General features: G+C 52.8%; 1 protein-coding gene across 2 annotated transcripts in view; it reads left to right on the top strand.

The window, feature by feature from the left end:
• The window catches only part of LAMA5 (laminin subunit alpha 5), a 95,988-nt gene that overhangs the window by 59,472 nt on the left and 19,451 nt on the right, over nt 1-17,065 (top strand). The window contains exons 16-37 of one of the 2 annotated variants that reach the window (XM_064465366.1): nt 1,531-1,668; nt 1,873-1,925; nt 2,114-2,213; nt 2,720-2,772; nt 3,186-3,291; nt 4,018-4,117; nt 4,317-4,473; nt 6,626-6,755; nt 9,145-9,287; nt 9,389-9,495; nt 10,202-10,355; nt 10,698-10,858; nt 11,440-11,548; nt 12,076-12,173; nt 12,712-12,913; nt 13,324-13,450; nt 13,644-13,783; nt 14,577-14,692; nt 14,982-15,193; nt 15,418-15,622; nt 15,850-15,994; nt 16,567-16,707. In XM_064465366.1, the coding sequence (XP_064321436.1) occupies nt 1,531-1,668; nt 1,873-1,925; nt 2,114-2,213; nt 2,720-2,772; nt 3,186-3,291; nt 4,018-4,117; nt 4,317-4,473; nt 6,626-6,755; nt 9,145-9,287; nt 9,389-9,495; nt 10,202-10,355; nt 10,698-10,858; nt 11,440-11,548; nt 12,076-12,173; nt 12,712-12,913; nt 13,324-13,450; nt 13,644-13,783; nt 14,577-14,692; nt 14,982-15,193; nt 15,418-15,622; nt 15,850-15,994; nt 16,567-16,707 (2,897 nt within the window). Of the gene's footprint in view, nt 1-1,530; nt 1,669-1,872; nt 1,926-2,113; nt 2,214-2,719; nt 2,773-3,185; nt 3,292-4,017; nt 4,118-4,316; nt 4,474-6,190; nt 6,330-6,625; nt 6,756-9,144; nt 9,288-9,388; nt 9,496-10,201; nt 10,356-10,697; nt 10,859-11,439; nt 11,549-12,075; nt 12,174-12,711; nt 12,914-13,323; nt 13,451-13,643; nt 13,784-14,576; nt 14,693-14,981; nt 15,194-15,417; nt 15,623-15,849; nt 15,995-16,566; nt 16,708-17,065 lie in introns of both variants that reach the window. The other variant, XM_064465365.1, reaches the window with a different exon arrangement.

Below are 17,065 nucleotides of genomic sequence, written 5' to 3'. Positions count from 1 at the left end.
TCAGACTCTCTCTCCAAAAGCATTGTGTGCAGATGCACATAAACGTGCTGAATTGCATCTGCCTGGCCTCAGACTTGAGCGCCTGCAGCCAGAGAGAGCAGGGCTCTGAGTGGGGTAAGCAAAGTCTCAAACCACATGTTGAGGTTATACCCTGGTGCCATGAGGTGCTCCGATGTGGCTCACATGACACATCCAGGATCTTCAGGGCTTACTCCACCTTGGTTCATGCCAATGCACAGGAGGAGCAAGTGTGCTGAAACAGGCAGGAGTACAGTTGTACAGCAGGGTGAGCAACAAGGATCAGGATTTGGGATTTCATGTCAGCCCCAAATTCAAGGCGTCTGCTGACACGGTGAGAGCTTTGCATCCACTTCCCTGGGCACTGCGCATCGCTGCTGGTGCCAGGGCTGAGCAATGCCTGTGGCAGGTGCCTGTGGCCCCAAATGCTCTGAACAGCCCTCCCCAGCTCTGGGCAGAGTGTCCTCATCTCCCTCCCCATCAGCAGTCCGACTGGAAGCCAGATGTACTCTTATGTCTCACAGCAAGAATTTACTGCTCATTAAAAAATAATCTGTGATACAATTTCCCTGAAGCAACAAAAGAGCATCATCACCCTCTTGCACCATACTGAATGTAGACGCCTGAGCCGTGGCCAGCTGGCAGAGTGCTGCTCGCAAATGTTGATGCCGGCAGAATGCCTTTGAAGAGGCTGGAGGCATAGATGAAATGGTCTCGCAGGAGTTCAGTAGTCACTCCTTTTATTTATTTTTTTTTTTTTGTCTCATAAAGCAGTGTCCAAATTGCAGAGCTGTAGAGGAGCCACAGCAAGGAAAGAAGTAAAGAAGTGGACAACCAGATTTATTTTTTTTTTAAATCTGTTGTTTTATGAACAATGTTTTGCTGTCAGCCAGGCTGGGGTGTCAGCCTAAAGCGTCCCCTTTGGCAGGGATTTGAGGAGGGCTGGCTGGGCAAGGAGGGCATGGGCAGCTCCCTGGCAGCTTGCTGACCTTTCCTGCGATAGGGCAGCAGGATCTCTGTGTGCGTTCGCAGGAGGCAGGTCATGCAGGAGGCCACAGAGCCATTGCCCTTGGCTGCTGGCAGTGTCGTGGGTGTTGTTGGCCTGCTGACTGCACGATGTCCGCAGGGCAGACCCTGATGGCTGAACGCTGCCTTTAGGTGTTTGGGTGCAAATGGGCTTTTGTAGGGTCTGATCTGTCACTGGTTGCTGACTTTTGGGGATGAGATTACATGCTCCCCATTTCCTTAACCAGAACTTCTCCTCCCTCCAACCCCCAGTAAATGTATGTGAACAGGTATGGTAAACATTGCAGCTTCTATTGTTTTTCATGAAAGATGGGGTGTTTTTAACCAAAAGCAAAGAATGAGTGTGTATGTTATTTATAACCCATGTCTCTGGCTATCTGATGGTGGTGAAGGTCAGGAAGACAAAAGAGATTGGTGGTGGGAAGCCTTGAATGCAGGAGCCCCTGTGCCCTGCAGCTCCAGCAGTTGCTCTCCCCTCTTTTGCAGCCTGCCAGTGCTCCCGGGAGGGCTCTCTGCACAGCACCTGCGACCAGGAGACAGGGCAGTGCAGCTGCCGACCCAAAGTGACAGGACTGCGCTGCGATAGCTGCGTGCCGGGTGCCTATGGATTTCCGCACTGCGAAGGTAGCCACCTTCTCCTCCCTGATGGGGGGCACTCTGGTGTCTTGGGACATAGTGGTGCCATGCTGGTAAATCATGGAATAGTCTGGGCTGGAATGGGCTTGTGATCCCCCAAGAGCTTTTCAAGGGAAGAAATAACCCCCTTTAGGAACAGCTGGGGTGTGAGCTATCTCTTTATCAATCCCTCCTTGTGCCTCTCTTTTCTAGTGGGCTCCTGTAACCCAGCAGGGTTGGTGACTGCAGATCCCTCACTGGCCCCGGTGAGTATCAAATGAATCTGCCAGCCTCTGCAGGTCATTCTTCTGTGATCTCCTTTTAGTCGCTTTGGCCCAAGTCCTTCCTTAAGCGCAGCCTGAAAGCCATTGCCCACACCAGAGTAGCAGACGGCACGTTCAGCCACAGTGCTGCGAATTCTCACCTGCTCTTTCCTCCCCCTCCCTTTCTCCAGGGCTCCTGTGCATGTCGGGCGTACGTTGAAGGCCCAGCTTGTGACAGATGCAAGCCCTTATACTGGAACCTGACTCCAGAGAACCCCTACGGCTGCACAAGTAAGGAAATGGCATTTGCACAACCCCAAAAACTTCCCTCCATGCTGTAATGGTGCAAGACCCAAACACAAGCCAGTGGGGACCATCACCGCTGGATGGACATGATAGCCTGCCTTCCTTCTTCACCCTGAAGTGATATGTTAAAGCTGGCGTGGTCTGGGTAACCTCCACTTGAAGAAGGAAAAGACTAGAGCCTAAAGGGTTCTGCTTGGGGTGAAACACAGGGCTTGTGCAATGAGTTGTATCATTCTCAGCCCTCCATGCAGAGTTTGCATACTTTTCATGGCCAAATGTGCAGAGAAGGCAAACATCTTCAGTAGTTTTGTCCTCAAGAGTAACTGTCCAAAATGAAAAGAGAGCCCTTGTGCAGCACTACCCTCTACTTGACCAGTTCCCAGCTCCTCTTATCCCAGCCGGTATCCTCTGGTGTGGTGGGTACTGTCCCCCGTCAGGCTTCTTCTCAGGGGTTGATTAATCTTCTGTCTTGTTCATCTTTCTCTCTCCAGGCTGCAAGTGTGATACCAAGGGCACCATCAGTGGAATTGCAGAGTGCCAGCAGGTGGGTTTGCTCCTCTCTGCCTCCAGGCACCTCTGAGCGTGTGCTGTGCTGGGAGTGTTTCAGCTGCATCTCTCCCAGCAGCTGCTGGAGAGGCCTGTCCTGACGCTGAACTCTCAAAGGTTGCACCACAATCTGGGCTTGCATGAGAACATAGGATTAAGACCTGTCATAAATTAGGCACCTAAATATTTCTGGGTCAGGCCCAGGATGCCTGGATTTTTGTTTGCCTGCACTGTTGGGTAATTTAACCTATCTGGCCCTTATCTGGCCCACCCACGCACAGGAAGCAGTGTAGAGCATGAAACTCAAGATGCTTCTCCAGTGTCTCACACTAGGACCCAAATAACTGAGAAATGGCTTCACCATGGTGAGTGACCGGTGGGAATGAGCTTCCATGCCTGCTTCTCTCCTAGGGCAATGGGCAGTGTTTCTGCAAACCGAACATCTGCGGCCAGTTCTGCTCAGCGTGCAAAGACGGCTACTTCAATATGGAGAACGCAAATTACTTTGGCTGCCAAGGTGAGCTCCCTTCATGATGTGTTGGGTGAAGGAGGGGGCCCACAAGAGCTGACCCTGGAGCAAGTGGCTCTGCACATACCAACTGACTGTTGGCCTTGGAAAGAAGGGGCAGGAGAAGTCCCGCCTCTTGCTTTTGACCACACCATGGCCCAGAGCAGGGCCTGGGTCTTGCTGCAGATCTGGAGACCTGAGTTCATGCTTTTGCCGCTGTTGGGCACGGGTCCATCAGACTGGGGAATGAAAGACGAGGAAAGGTGCCCCCTTGGGTGCCAGAAACCATTACGTTTTAACCACTGGCCATGCCCTTGCAGGCTTTATCCCTTCCTCCTGTTGGGAGCAAGTGGGCATGGACATGTGGGGTTGGCTGCTCTCCATCATGCCTATGGGAAGCAGGGAAAGATGAGATCCGGCCGCACTCAGCCAGCCCACGTGGTCCTGGCAGGGCTGGGAAGAGGGAACAAGGCTGCTGCTGGCGGCAGGGCTGCGGCGCCCAGCCATGAGGGTTTGCAGACCTTGTTCCTCCCGCAGCCGTCAGTCGTCTGGAAATAGCTCGTCGCTGAGGTGGAAGAGGAGCTGATCCAAATGGGGTCGGGGCCAATATGAAAAAGGATACAATGGAATAAAAATAGCGGCCCCAGCCTCCTCGCCCACTGGGGCGTGCCTTTGATTAGTGACCAGGAGCTCGTTAGTGTGGCAGGAATGTAAACAGGCGCTTCCTGCCCGCAGGCTGCCAGTGCGATGTCGGCGGGTCCCTGGGGCCATCCTGCGACGAACGGAGCGGAGCCTGTCGCTGCCGGCAGAGCACACGCGGCCCCACCTGCACCCAGTAAGCTGCCAGTGGGAGATGCACCTTGGGGTGCTGCGCCTTCTGTTGACTCCCTTGGGAATGGTGTCCTCGGCCACCACGAGGATGGGGACCTCATCGTCTGGGCTGCTGCCACATCAGCCGCGTGCCTGGCGGAGGTGTCCTCTTGCCTCTCCCTCCAGTTAGCCCGGCAGGTAACGGTGCTCCCTCTCTTCCCCAGACCCGCACGGGACCATTATTTCCCTGACCTTCACCACTTGAAATTCGAGCTGGAGGAAGGCACCACACCGGCCGGCCGGGCCGTGCGGTTCGGCTACAACCCCCTGGAGTTTGAGGGCTTCAGCTGGCGAGGATACGCACAGATGTCCTCCATCCAGGTACGCCTGGTGTCACCATCCCAGCCCGGCTCCCCCAGGGGAGGATGCAGCCAGTGGAGGACTGACGTGCTTTTGGCACACATCTTTCACCCCAAGTGCTTCTCAAACCCCCAAAGTCACATGATGGCCAACATAAACAGCACAGTGTATATATAGTCTGTTTGTGCAGATATTTCCTGTAGTGCTGGGGATGGCATAGACTGATGAGGGGTAAGATCCTAAATTGGGAATCCCCTGACATCCTAATCTGGTTAGACAAAGGTGGTAGCTTGGTGATTACTTACAGGGATGTCTATAAACACTGTCTCTGGGTTTCCTTGCGGCTATTTCATCTGACTCTGCTCTTTCCTGCAGCTGTCTGCATAACCTTCCCTCCCCCTTCCAAAAATAAATTAGCTCCTCCTTAGCTGCCGTATTCAGCTTGGACCTCTTGTTACCGTTCTGCCTGTGTTCTTGCTGTTAGATGGTTTGCTGTAACGATGGTTTACACTAACCTGGAGTTGCCTAAGCCCTAGAAGTTAAGCTATTTCATCTGTTGACCCTTTTTTTTCCTCGGTGGATTCTTCTTCTGCATGGCCCCTGCAGAAGTGTTGCCTGTGTGCGTGTGTTTGGGGATGGGCTGCAGGGCAGCAATTCTCTGACAGTCTTGTCCCATGTAAGATATTCCTTATCCTGGTGCGAGTACTTTCAGTTTTCTTCATTTTGTCATGCTTAGATAAAATAACAGAAGGGGCCAAATGTGTTAGCCATTTCCCATTGAATTTGTAGGTAAGGAGCTGAGCAACTAACTCCTGTAGCGTCCCTTGAGAAAACCCTAGCTGTAAAGCTTAAGGATGGAGCTCATGTTCAAGGCTTTTCTTTTGCATCCAGTGTTGGCATTTGAAATAGAAATAGGCCTTGACAGAAGGGCTAGCACATGGCTTTCTGCTGGCAGGTCTCACCTGTAGTTTCATCTCTGCAAGATCCTTCCACTTTGCTCTCCAGTGGGAAGATTTGTGTAACGGGAGCTTTGAGGAACACAGAGCCCTCATTAGGAGTCTCCCTGGACAGACCCCAGCTTTTGTAGTGTAGGCAGGAGGGTATTTAAGCAGGTGCTTAGGTTTCTTTGAAATGGATAGGACTTAAGCATCTGCTTAACTGGAGTCTTCCTGAACATCTGGCAGGCAGGGGGCCGGTGCACCCATCAGTGGCACATGCCATTAACACCACTAGTCCTTAGTGCTGCAGGTTCCTGGGGATGAGGCGCCAGCTCCATTTACAGCCTTCTCTGTAGGCATCTGGGCAGAGCCCTGTAAGCAGAAGGGCAGGTGCTTCAGCGTTTGGTACCTGCTGGCTGGTTACGGCACACTAAGCCCAAAAGCAACATGCCGATAACAAAAGCAAGAACTTCTTAAAACCTTTCCTGTGGTGTGGCGTATGCCCCGGGATAGCCGAACCAGCCTGCTGTGCCACAGCATCTTCCAGATGTGGGCAGAGCCTTTCCACCCCCTTCCCGCAGGCAGGTTGCTCCCTCGGCGGCCGGCCCCAAAAGGGACGGCGTTGCGAGGCGCCCGTGCCGTGACCGTGCAGCAGAGCCGGTGTGCTTGTCTCCTCCTTCCGCTGTGGCATGTTGCTTTGGGAGCAGTGAGCCGAGCGGCTGCGCTTGGCCTGGTAGCTGTCAGCGGTGGAGGTAATTGAAGGTGTGCTCTGCTTCTCTCCCCTTTCTCTCTCCCACCAGCCCAAGGTAGTGGTGACTCTCAATGTGACCTCCCCCGACCTCTTCCGCCTCGTCTTCCGCTACGTCAGCCGGGGGCCCGCCAGTGTGGAAGGGAGGGTCTCGGTCGTTGAGGAAGGAAAGTTTAATGTTTGTGGCAACTGTAAGTGCATTTTTCACTTCTAGACTAACTCAGAGCATCCCACGCTGCGATCCTGCTCCTCTGCCCCTTCTCCTGCCCCAGGTGTGCCCGTCCCAGGTGTGCCCATCCCAAGTGTGCCCATCTCAGGTGGCTGGAAAGAGCTGTGCCATGGGATGGCAAGGGAGGGGGAAGAGAGGCAGGCAGGCAGGCAGGCAGGCAGGCAGGTAGGCGGGTAGGGCTCTCCCGCAGAGCAGGTGGGAGGTCAGGAGCTGGCCCCCCAGTGATGTGTGCCCCATGTGCTTTTTTGCTTTTTGCAGAATAAAATCAGAGTCACTGTAGACGTGAAGGAAGCAGAGCTCTATCTGTTCCATGTCATCCTGAGGTATATTAATTCAGGAGGGGCCACAGTGTATGGCAAAATTACAGCTTATCAGCCACGAAGGAGAGGTAAGGATCCCAGACTGCTCTGCTCCCCTGCACCATCGCCACCTCCTCCCCATCCCAGGCAACCTTCTGCATCGTCCTTTCCAGAAGACACTTCCATATGGCTTTATCCATTAGTCCTGCCCTTCCAGTTGAAAGGCTGATGTGAGTTTGCAGCCCCCTTTATTTAACAAAGCAGCAGCAAGCTGGCCCCCAGTCCTGGAGCTGCGTGCTGAGGATTGTTACCAGCTAGGCTGGTGTGAGATAAGGCTGTTGTACGATTCTATACAACCTTTCCGGCATGGGACAAGATCACCCTGGTGCCCCAGGCAGAACTGAGCTGAGCTTCTACAAAGCCAGAGTGGGCCAAATGCTGGGAACTGGATCAAAACTTTGGCAGCTGGACATGGTGTTATTTCGCAGGTGCCTTCATCTGGCAGTCCTGCCCTTGCCTTGCACTCCTCCCAAACCAGGCTGCTGGCTTTGCGCATGGTGTGGGGTTTAGAAGCAGTGTGGGATTGCACGTGTTGTACAAGCATTGCGCTCTGGTGCAATGTCTTCTCATCAAGCCATGAGCTGCTGGAGAAGAAGAAAAGCCACCAAAAGGTGGATGAACAAGCCTAGAGACCTGGACAACAAATATTCTTGGAATCAATATGAGCAAGACTGCATGGGGACAGACCTGAGGCCATGCAAGTGCTCTAGAGGGTGGTTGGCTGATTGATTTTACCCCTTCTGATGCTACGGCCACATCGTCCTGCTGAAGCTCTTCCTCCAGACCATATGTGCGCAGCAGAAGGCTGTCGACACCAGCTACCTAATTTATCAGTGTGTGAAGTTCTCTCTTCTGTCTTGAATTGACATAGAAGGTGTTTTGCCTTTGATGTGATATGCAAGGTTTGAAATGCCAAGATATTATTTTTCCAGGTTTTTTTAAAGGGGAAAAATAGCTGGTTATTTTTATGGCCAGTCATATTAAGCAGCAGAAAGACAACAGCAGCATGAGCCACGCTCATGCTTTAGGATCCACCAAAGGTCAGGAAGTATTTAATCTGTCCTGTCCAGCAGCAGAGCTCATTTGCCTTATACGGTGCTTCCCTCCTTGCTCAGAAGCAACACTTGATTTTCCTAGTGCTGAAAGCAAGCTTCCAGACTGACTCACCAGCAATGGGATCTGGGAGGGCAGCTTCCTTGATAGACCAGATCAGCTCCAGCAGTGCTGAGCCACCTTCTGCCCAGGTGGAATGGGCTTCACATGGTAAAGGACAAGCAGCCTGGAAAGAAGATAGGTTGGAAGATGTGGTTTGCAAGAAGGGAAGCCTTTTCCGAGTATATGATGTGCAGACCTGTTTCTCCCACCCCACCTCCAGAAACCGTCTCAGTTTGAGTTGTGTATCATCTCAAAGGGCCACAAAACTTCAGCTTGTCAAGAAATGTACCCCATTGCCTGTTCAGGGACACCTCTTTATTCCTTTCATCCTCACCTCTGCTTCCCGTGTGAGGAAGCGAGGGCTCAGCCTCAGCTGATGCCAGGCGTGTCGCAGAGCTAACACACATGGGATGGTGCACAAGCCCTTGCTTTAGCTTCTGGCCCTCTGCATTATGCCTTGATGTCCATGTACCACACCAGGATAGTCAGCGTGCTGCATTCCCCACTTCTCTTCATCTCATCTGCTCGCCATGCAGCCATACTTGGTGAATCCCTCTCACCCATGCTCTTCAAAACGCTCCTGAGACTGCTACACAGGCAGACAGTCTGCTTCTAGGTGCTGTATCATTATTGCACCCAAAGTTATTGAACTGGAAGGTTATGGGGCTGTGTCAGCTGAGCCAAGGAGCTGTTCAACAGCAGCAGGATCAGGCCTTAAACCTGTTCTGTCCTGTCTGTTAAAATTAATGTCTAAATCTCAGGTCTGTGGCTGGCAAGAAAGACAGGAGCACAACTTGGGGTTTTGAGAGTTTGCCAGAAGACAGGTGTCTCACCTGTGGAGCTGGGGTCAGCATATCCCTCAGGAAGAAAGTATCTGGGCAGTTCTTTTTGTCTGTCTTGGAATAAATTCTTCACAAATGAGTTCCTTCCTTCTCTAGCTGGCAAAACACTCCTTGGCATGTCACACACTGTGCTTTGCAGTCTGGGGATGCAGAGCACACTGTGAGAGCTGTGGATTAACATTAAGGATTGCAGTGATTTTGGTTTTTTTCTCCCATTAAGCTATTGAGCAGATTCAGAGTGAATGTCTCTGTTATGGGACAGTGTGGGATTGTGGTGCATCTGCTAAGGCAGCGCTGAAAGCGCAGGATCCCAGGACTCCCCGCTGCACTACAGAGCTGCTTCCCTGAGCGTAGCTTCCTATTTGCAGCCTCAGGTTCTCCATCCCATTCCCTTCACAGCCTCTCATCCCTCCCACTCCAGGTACAGAGCAGACCAAGCAGATTGTCTTTGCTCCCAGCACGGAGCCAGCCTTTGTCACCGTCCCCCAGAACAGCTTTGGGGAGCCCTTCGTACTCAACCCCAACACCTGGTCTCTGGTTGTTGAAGCAGAGGGTGTGCTGCTGGTAAGGACCAGCCCCCATGGTCCATCCACCACAGGGGGCCTCAGCAGCTCCCTGGGGGCAAGTGTCCTGAACATAACCAACTCTCCCATCTCTCCTTCTAGGACTATCTGGTTTTGCTACCCAGCTCATACTATGAAGCTCCAATACTGCAGCTAAAGGTCACAGAGCCATGTACCTACCAACCAGCCCCAGAACAAGCCACCCAGAAGTAAGGACCTTTGTGCTGTGTGGGACCTACTCAGCTCCTCTTGGCCTGGGGTTAAGAAATGTATACAGTCCACATTGTGAGGGTCTGGATGCAATAAAACTGTAAAGCACTTCTGATAAAGTCAGCTGAACCTGTGCTGTCCTAGAAAGCCAATGCATAAATCTCCTCATCCATGGCACAGTCAGTCTGTGTGTTTTTATGGACCCTAGAGGGCCAACTCACCCAGTAAGGCCATAGCCCTCCCTGCTGCGTTCCCAGTGCTGGGTTGTATGTTAGTCAACAGCCCTGGAAAATGGCTACAATGAGTTAGGTCTTGCTGGACTGTTTAAAATGAATGGGCAGAGTCTGGTTATGCTTAGAGCATCTCAGTGCATCTGCTTGCTCTGCCCAGGACCGATCTGTTCATCTTGGCAGGACGGCTGGTTGGGCTCTGGACACCAGTTGTCCCCTCCGCTATAGGAGCCATCCCCAGGATAAAGCACATTGCAAGGGGAGAAGCTTTTTGTTGTTACTGCCATCATGGGTCCTATAATACAGAATCTCTTGCTCCGCATTAACCAGAGGTGATCCTTTGGTCAGCAGAGCCTTCATGTTGGATGAAAGCCTTTTGCAAATCTTGCTGGGATCAGGCTGTGTCGGTGTTCTTGATTCTAACAGTCGTGACGTAACAACCATACTTCACCATTTTTTTGCTTAATGTTTTTAGCTGCCTCTTGTATAAGTACCTGTCTGTGGACGGCTTCCCTGCTGCATCAGGGGTGGACGCAGTGTGCAGGCTGGACAACCGGTTACCCAGAGTGTGTCCCACAGAGCAGCTCAGCCCCTCCCATCCCCGGATGGCGATGTGCAGCGGCAGTGATGTGAGTGGGACTTCTCTTTCATCCCTCACATGGGCACTGCGGCTCTTTTCCCTCTGCTCCCACCGTCTGGTGCTTTACATACACCTGGGCAAGGTTAGCAGAAGGGCTTTGCATCAATGTACAGCCCATTGTTGCCCTATCAGTCTTGCGGCTCTGTGCTTGCATGCCCTGTTGTTCAAGGCACCCAAAAGCAGTCTCGCTTGCAAGGGCACGTATGGTAAGACTTGGGCCGTTGTCCCCTCGGCTGCAGAGGAGGCTGGTTTGTAGCATGGGCACCGTGAACACGCCCGCTCTGGGGAGTGGGACAGGAGACCCTGACTCAGCTGTCTCTCTGTCCTCCAGGTGGACGTCCAGCTCTCCCTGCCTATTGCCCAGCCTGGGAAGTACGTGCTGGTGGTGGAGTACGCCAACAGCAATGCTTTGCAGATGGTGGGCATTGCTGTGAGCTCACCGCACCTAGCCATGCAGCAGGCCACATTCATCTTCTACCCATGTGTCTACAGGTATGGTCAGCTCTGAGACAGAGAAAGGGTTTGGTCCTCCTCTGGCAGGGCAAGGACAGGCCCTCTCAGCTGAGCTTTTTCTGCTTTATCACATCAACAAAGCAATTCCTCAGCGTTGTATATCTAAGCTATGTATATCCAAACTCACTCTAACTGGACTTGGATTCTAGTGACTGTCCATCACTGGGAAATACGTGGCATCCCTGTCACACTACCTGTGCCAACGTAGTCCTTTAATGCCTCTGCCAGGGGGTAATCTCTTGCTCCCATTTACAGCTGGGTACATTGGTAGGGGTCCTGATTTAGGGAATGGCCTGTGGGCAGGCTTATTGAAGCTGTTGGTGCAGGTCAAACCCTGTGCCTTACTGTAAAAGTGTCTGACTTCAGACTGCAACCTTTCAGATAGGAAATAAATGTCTGGGGTGTCCTTGGGAAATTTTACTCTTATGACTTGCCAGAAAAAGCATCAAAAGATTTACAGGGACTTTGTATAAATATCTTCAGGACCTATAGCTGGCAAGACAAGAAATGGGTCATGACCTGGCTCAAAGCTGGCTTCAAAATCTGTGTTTCTCTTACAGTTTCCTTTGTCGAGGGATTGCTGTAGATTCCCAGAGCCGTGTGGCACAGTTTGAACTTACCTCAGAGGCTACCATTCGGTTCACCTCTGATCTGGCTGACTTCTTCTTGGTAAGGCTCCCTGCGAGGGCAACTCTGTTTGCAGGTTGTGGGGAGGAGAGGCAGGAGCAGTACCTAGCATGTAGTAGGGTTTTGTAGTCCTGTTTGGACTGAATACTAGGTCTTAGTCTATGTCATGAGCAGCCCAAGGTGGAGAACGTGGTCAGTGGTGTGTTTTGAAGTAGATCATGGGGCTGGGATTTTGGAGAAGATGGGGAGAAGTTTTTGCTCTTTGCAGAGGGAGCTCTGCAGCAGTGTGGCAGTGCTTATTTCTGTTTTACCTTGAAGGCATTCGAAGTTGCTTAGCCAATGATAGAACAATCCTGTAACTATGTGGAGCTTCTAAATGCCTTAGGGTTGTGCCAAGGAAGAAGGGGCAGTAAGCAGAGGTGTGACTTGCCACGCATTAGCTGGCATGTCTGATGAGGAGGTCCTTAGTGTGGTCAGTCTTGATTGCTGGTGGGCACAAAAACTGCTGTAGGGTCTCCATGTCAGTGGCTGTCATGTAACCAGGCATCTCTCTCTTTCATGTGCGGCAGCACAAAGTGTACCTCATACCTGCTGCACAGTTCACCATGGAGTTCATTGAGCCGAAGGTACATTGCATCAGTGTCCACGGCACGTTCTCATCCAACAGGTAAGAGTCTCAGGTCCCCCAGGGTTTTAACATGAATGTGGCTGTTCCCAGAAGCAATTGCTTCCCCCACTTCCCTGAGGTTTGGGGCCTTTTCAGTTCTAGACCCAGGAAGAAGAAACCTGTGGCTGAGGCGAAGCACCTTGCCCGTGCCCACCGAACAGGCAGCAATGGAGTAAGGACTGGAAGTCAGGCTGCTGTCCTTTACCTGAACACCACACTGCCTCCTGTGGCAGGCACTTAAGTGTCATCCTGAATAGCCTTTCCTGTGCTTACTCACACACAGCGAGAACTCTCTGTATCCAATTCCTGACACTGCTTTGAATCAATACTTTCACGGGAATTAACCTGTGCAAAGTCCCAGTTCTCCTGCTGAGCCTGTGTCCCGGAGACCGAGAGGTCCTTGTAGAAAGCTCTCCCTCAGCAGACATGCCTCATAATCAGCCAGGTGTTATAGGGCGTGCTTCTGCTGCCATGACCCCGTAGCCTCTCTCTTTCTTTGTTGGAGATCGTTACACCCTGTTTTCTCTTTGCCTTGCAGCAGCTCCTGTGTTCCCTCGAGGTTCCTGAAGCTTTCTCAGTCAATTGTTTTGGAGGGCGGCCAGGCTCTGCCCATCACTCCTGATGTCCCCCTGGCTCAGGCGGTCCACGTGGTTCCTGCTGGGGTCCCGGTGGAGCCTGCACCTCGGCCTCCCACAGCAGTGGACCCCACCGCAAAGCTCATCCTCCTGCAACCACCGCAGGTAGTGGCAGGGGTACGGGTTGCACTGGTTTGCTGGTGCTGTGACACCAGACACCTGGGGCGCAGAGAGGTCTTCCCGCTCTATTCAGTAGCTTTAGCAATTAGAAATTTAGCATTTTCAGAATTTGATCAGGACTTTAAACTTACCCCTGAACCTGTAATTCCTGTGGACATTCCTGTCTTAGTTCCATCCAACCCTGCTTGGTTCTCTGGGATCACGGGAAAAGCTTTGCAGGTAGCACCATTAGAGGGGGGAGTGTGGAGATGGGGGGGATTGATTCACCGAAAGTCTCAAGGCCTGACAGCTGTGCAATAAGAGCAGAAATCTGTGCAATAATGAAAAGTATCTCAGCTCTGAGTGCAGCTGTAAGATGTGGGCTTTTGTCTCTTTGTTCTCCTGTTTTGGGCCAGGCTGCTGTTGTGTTTAACAGCCGGATCCAGACGCTGGGACGCTATGCTTTCATCCTACACTACTACCAGCCCAACCATCCCACCTTCCCCGTGGAAGTGTTAATCAATGGTGGCCGTATCTGGCAAGGTGAGAAGAGTGGGGACCTGGGGGAAGCTGCTGGTAGGCAGAAGCCCTGGAAAGTTTTTCATGCCAGAGGCTAACTGCGGGTTCTCCAAAGAGTGCAAAGATGAAGTGGGACTGACTCATCTCTTCCAAACTGGGAGGGTGTGATGGGAACTGCAAGGGAAATGCGGAACCAATATATTTGTTGTCTTTTCAGGTCAGACCAATGCTACTTTTTGCCCACATGGCTATGGGTGCCGGAGCCTGGTAGTTTCTGAGGACCAGATTATCCTGGATGTTACCGACAACGATCTGACTGTCATTGTTCGAGTGCCAGAGGGCAAGCAGCTGTGGCTGGTGAGCCTGTCTCCAGGAAGCTCCCAGGGCATGCTGGACCAGGCTCCGGCAGGGCTGGAGTTTGTCCTTGGGGATTTTTGTCACTGTGTGACTACAGGAATGTTTCCCACCATCATTCAGTTTCTGAACTACGCTAGAAAGTTGCATTCTCCAACCTTAGTCGTGTAGAATTGAGGACAGAATTCTCAGACGCAGAATCTGTATATGACAGTTACTCTTCACTATGTGGTTTTGATACCAAAGCAAGGCAGATTTGGAAGCTGTTGCTTTGCATAGGTAGCTTGTGATAATCCAGAATAAGCCTTATTCCTGCCCCAGCAATATTTTGCACCTGCATAGCGTTGTTTGTCCAGGCAGATCTCATCATGGGAGCAGGTACCCCTTGTTATTCTCAAGCAACAGGACTAGAAGATTGATCAAAATTTTGATAAATCGCTGTAAGACAGAATTGGAACCCAAGTGGCTTCATGTCCAGGAGTTTGAGATGACAGTGACTGCCTGCCTTTGTGCTGAAGCACAACCGGTGCTGCCTGTTTGGGGCATCCTGCATTTTTTTACTCCAGTGAATTTGGACCACTTCTCACATGGAGCATTAGAGTAGATGGTCCCTGATGGACAGACCCCAGAAGAGAGGGGTTCCTGGTCTTTCAAGTACTTGGGCACGTTGTGTGTTATGTTCTGTCCCAGCAAGGGATGAGCTGATGAGAAGTTGACGCGTCTGGACTTTTGAGTGACTGCATCTGTCTGGCTCGGCTAAGGAACCTGGCTCACCCATCTTGTCCTTGCTTCACAGGATTACATTCTTGTGGTGCCTGAAGACAGCTACAGCTCTCAGTACCTGCAGGAGGAGCCCCTGGACAAGTCCTATGATTTCATCAGCAGCTGTGGCATCAACAGCTTCTACATCAAGTGAGACCCTTGGTTTTGGGTGGCTGCTCTGCTGTCTGCAGGCTGCATACTCCTCAGGGAGCAAAAACCCCTTCCCTTCGTGGGCCCTGTGTGTGGCAGGGGAGGGATCTGTTAAGGCTTTCTTGTCTAATGACCAAACCTGTGAGTATTTGGGGGATCTCGGTGTCACAGGGTTGATCCTTCCACTAAGTCAGTACATGTTGCTGCAGGAGATCCTGCTGGATTTTGGGGTGGTGGGAAGGCTGTGGGTGTGTGCAGCACAGAGATTCATCCTGCATTCCCTTTGCAGCCCCAGCACATCGTCGAGGTTCTGCCGTGACTCTGCCATCTCGCTCTCCCTCTTCTACAACAACGGGGCACAGCCCTGCCGGTGCCACGAGGCAGGGGCACGGGGCAGCCAGTGCGAGCCCTTCGGCGGGCAGTGTCCCTGCAAGTCCAACGTCATCGGGCGAGAGTGCTCCCGCTGTGCCACCGGCTACTGGGGCTTCCCCAACTGCAGGCGTGAGTTCTCCTGTCTCTTTCCCAGCACTTGATGTTTTGCCTCTTACAGGCCTGAGGTTGATTTGGGAAATAGCTGCATTTTCCAGACCTGTAATGGCTCCACTTAAATGGAAACAGCCCATTTGCCCACAGAGCAGTTGAGCTCTGCATCCATTGCCTCATGCCCTGCTTGGGCTGCATGGGTCTTGCTCCCCCAAACACAGCCCCTTTTCTGCCTCTTCCAGCCTGCGACTGTGGGACACGTCTCTGCGATGAAGTGACAGGTCAGTGCATCTGCCCTCCGCACACCCTGAAGCCGGAGTGCGTTGTCTGCGAGCCCCAGACCTTCGGCTGCCACCCCCTCATCGGCTGCGAGGACTGCAATTGCTCTCGGCCCGGCGTGCAGGAGCTGACAGAGCCAGGCTGCGACGTGGACAGTGGGCAGTGCAGGTGAGGGAGCCCTGTCCCAGTGCAGGGCATGTGTGGCAGCATCCCTGGTCCCTGCTGGAGTGATGGGACTCAACGGGAGGTTGCAGGGAGGAAACATGCAGGGTGGGGAAATCCTCGTCAGCACTGTGTCTCTGCCAGTGTGGGTGAAGCTCTGAAAGCCCAGCTGCTCCCTGCACAGCAGCACAAGGCAGAGGTTTCTCATGCTGCGGCTCTTGCATCCCACCCAGGTGCAAGCCCAATATCATAGGGCGACAGTGTGACCTCTGCGCCCCGGGCTTCTACCACTACCCCAACTGCCAGCGGTGTGACTGCCACCAGGCTGGCACTGAAGCAAGCGTGTGCGACCCGGTCACAGGGCAGTGTCACTGCAAGGTCAGTCCTCCAACGCCTTCACACGGTGTGTTTCTGCTTGGCTCAGCTCTCCTGCTCTGGCAATACAGCTGGTTCAGCCTGGGGGGCTCTGGGTGTCTGGCACGCTGGGAGGGAGCAGAGCTTGAGAAGGAGAATGCCTGTGTGCTGAGCTGCAGCCAGCCCGCCCCATGTGATGGTGGGTTCAGAGCACCCCGAAAGATTCCTTCTCCCCATCTTTCCTGGCCATGAAGGCCTACTTCGGGCTGTCACTGGGGAGACAGGCAGTCTGAGTCCAGCCCCATGTCAGAGCCCGTTGCAGGTAGAGCTGTCAGCCCTGTCAACTCCTCCTGCTTCTGTGTGACAGCAGAGTAACCTAAACTGCCGCTGAGCTACCTGCTCCAGCCCCTTTGCAGGGCTCACAGGTGCTTTCTCCGGGTGAATTTAATCTTTGATGGGTGATATGCAAGCAAACCTGTTCAGGGACTGCTTAATCATCACATCATTGTGCTTTGATCGCTTGTATGGTTGTCTCTGTCCTCCACTAAGGTCTAGTGAGGAGCTGCTGACGCTGTTGAGCTTTGCTTCTCTTCCAGGAAAATGTGGAGGGTCCAAGGTGTGACCAGTGCCGCCTGGGGACGTTTTCTTTGGATGCCAGCAACCCCAAGGGCTGCACCAAGTGTTTCTGCTTTGGCGCGACCGATCGCTGCCGCAGCGCTGAGAAGCACCGAGCTGAGGTGAGAGCGGCCGGGGACCACCAGAGCCTGCAGTTCAGCTGTGTTCCCATCTGCCTGGCTCCATGCTGCCCTCGGGTCTCTGTTCTGCGTTAATCCTACCCCTCTGGAAGATACACTGTGAGGATGGTTATCTTTGTCTCCGTGTGCCCCTTTTCCTGGCCTCTGGGGTCTCACAATGTGGAAAGTTGTAGTGTGGGGGCACTGTGCCAGGCAGGAGGCAGGGGTGGTGCTCAGCTTTCCAGTGGCTTCATCAGGATGCATGTGAGGTTGTAAGCTTGTTATTATCCTTTCTGCTGCTCTGGGACTTGCTCTTGTGAAGCATCAGCACCCAAATACATTCTGTAGCTCCACCAGGAGA

The sequence above is a fragment of the Phalacrocorax carbo genome, chromosome 14, assembly GCF_963921805.1.
Source record: "Phalacrocorax carbo chromosome 14, bPhaCar2.1, whole genome shotgun sequence".
Classification (NCBI taxonomy): domain Eukaryota; kingdom Metazoa; phylum Chordata; class Aves; order Suliformes; family Phalacrocoracidae; genus Phalacrocorax; species Phalacrocorax carbo.
Note: the sequence above shows the minus strand (reverse complement) of the source record. Positions and strands in the feature narration are given on the sequence as shown.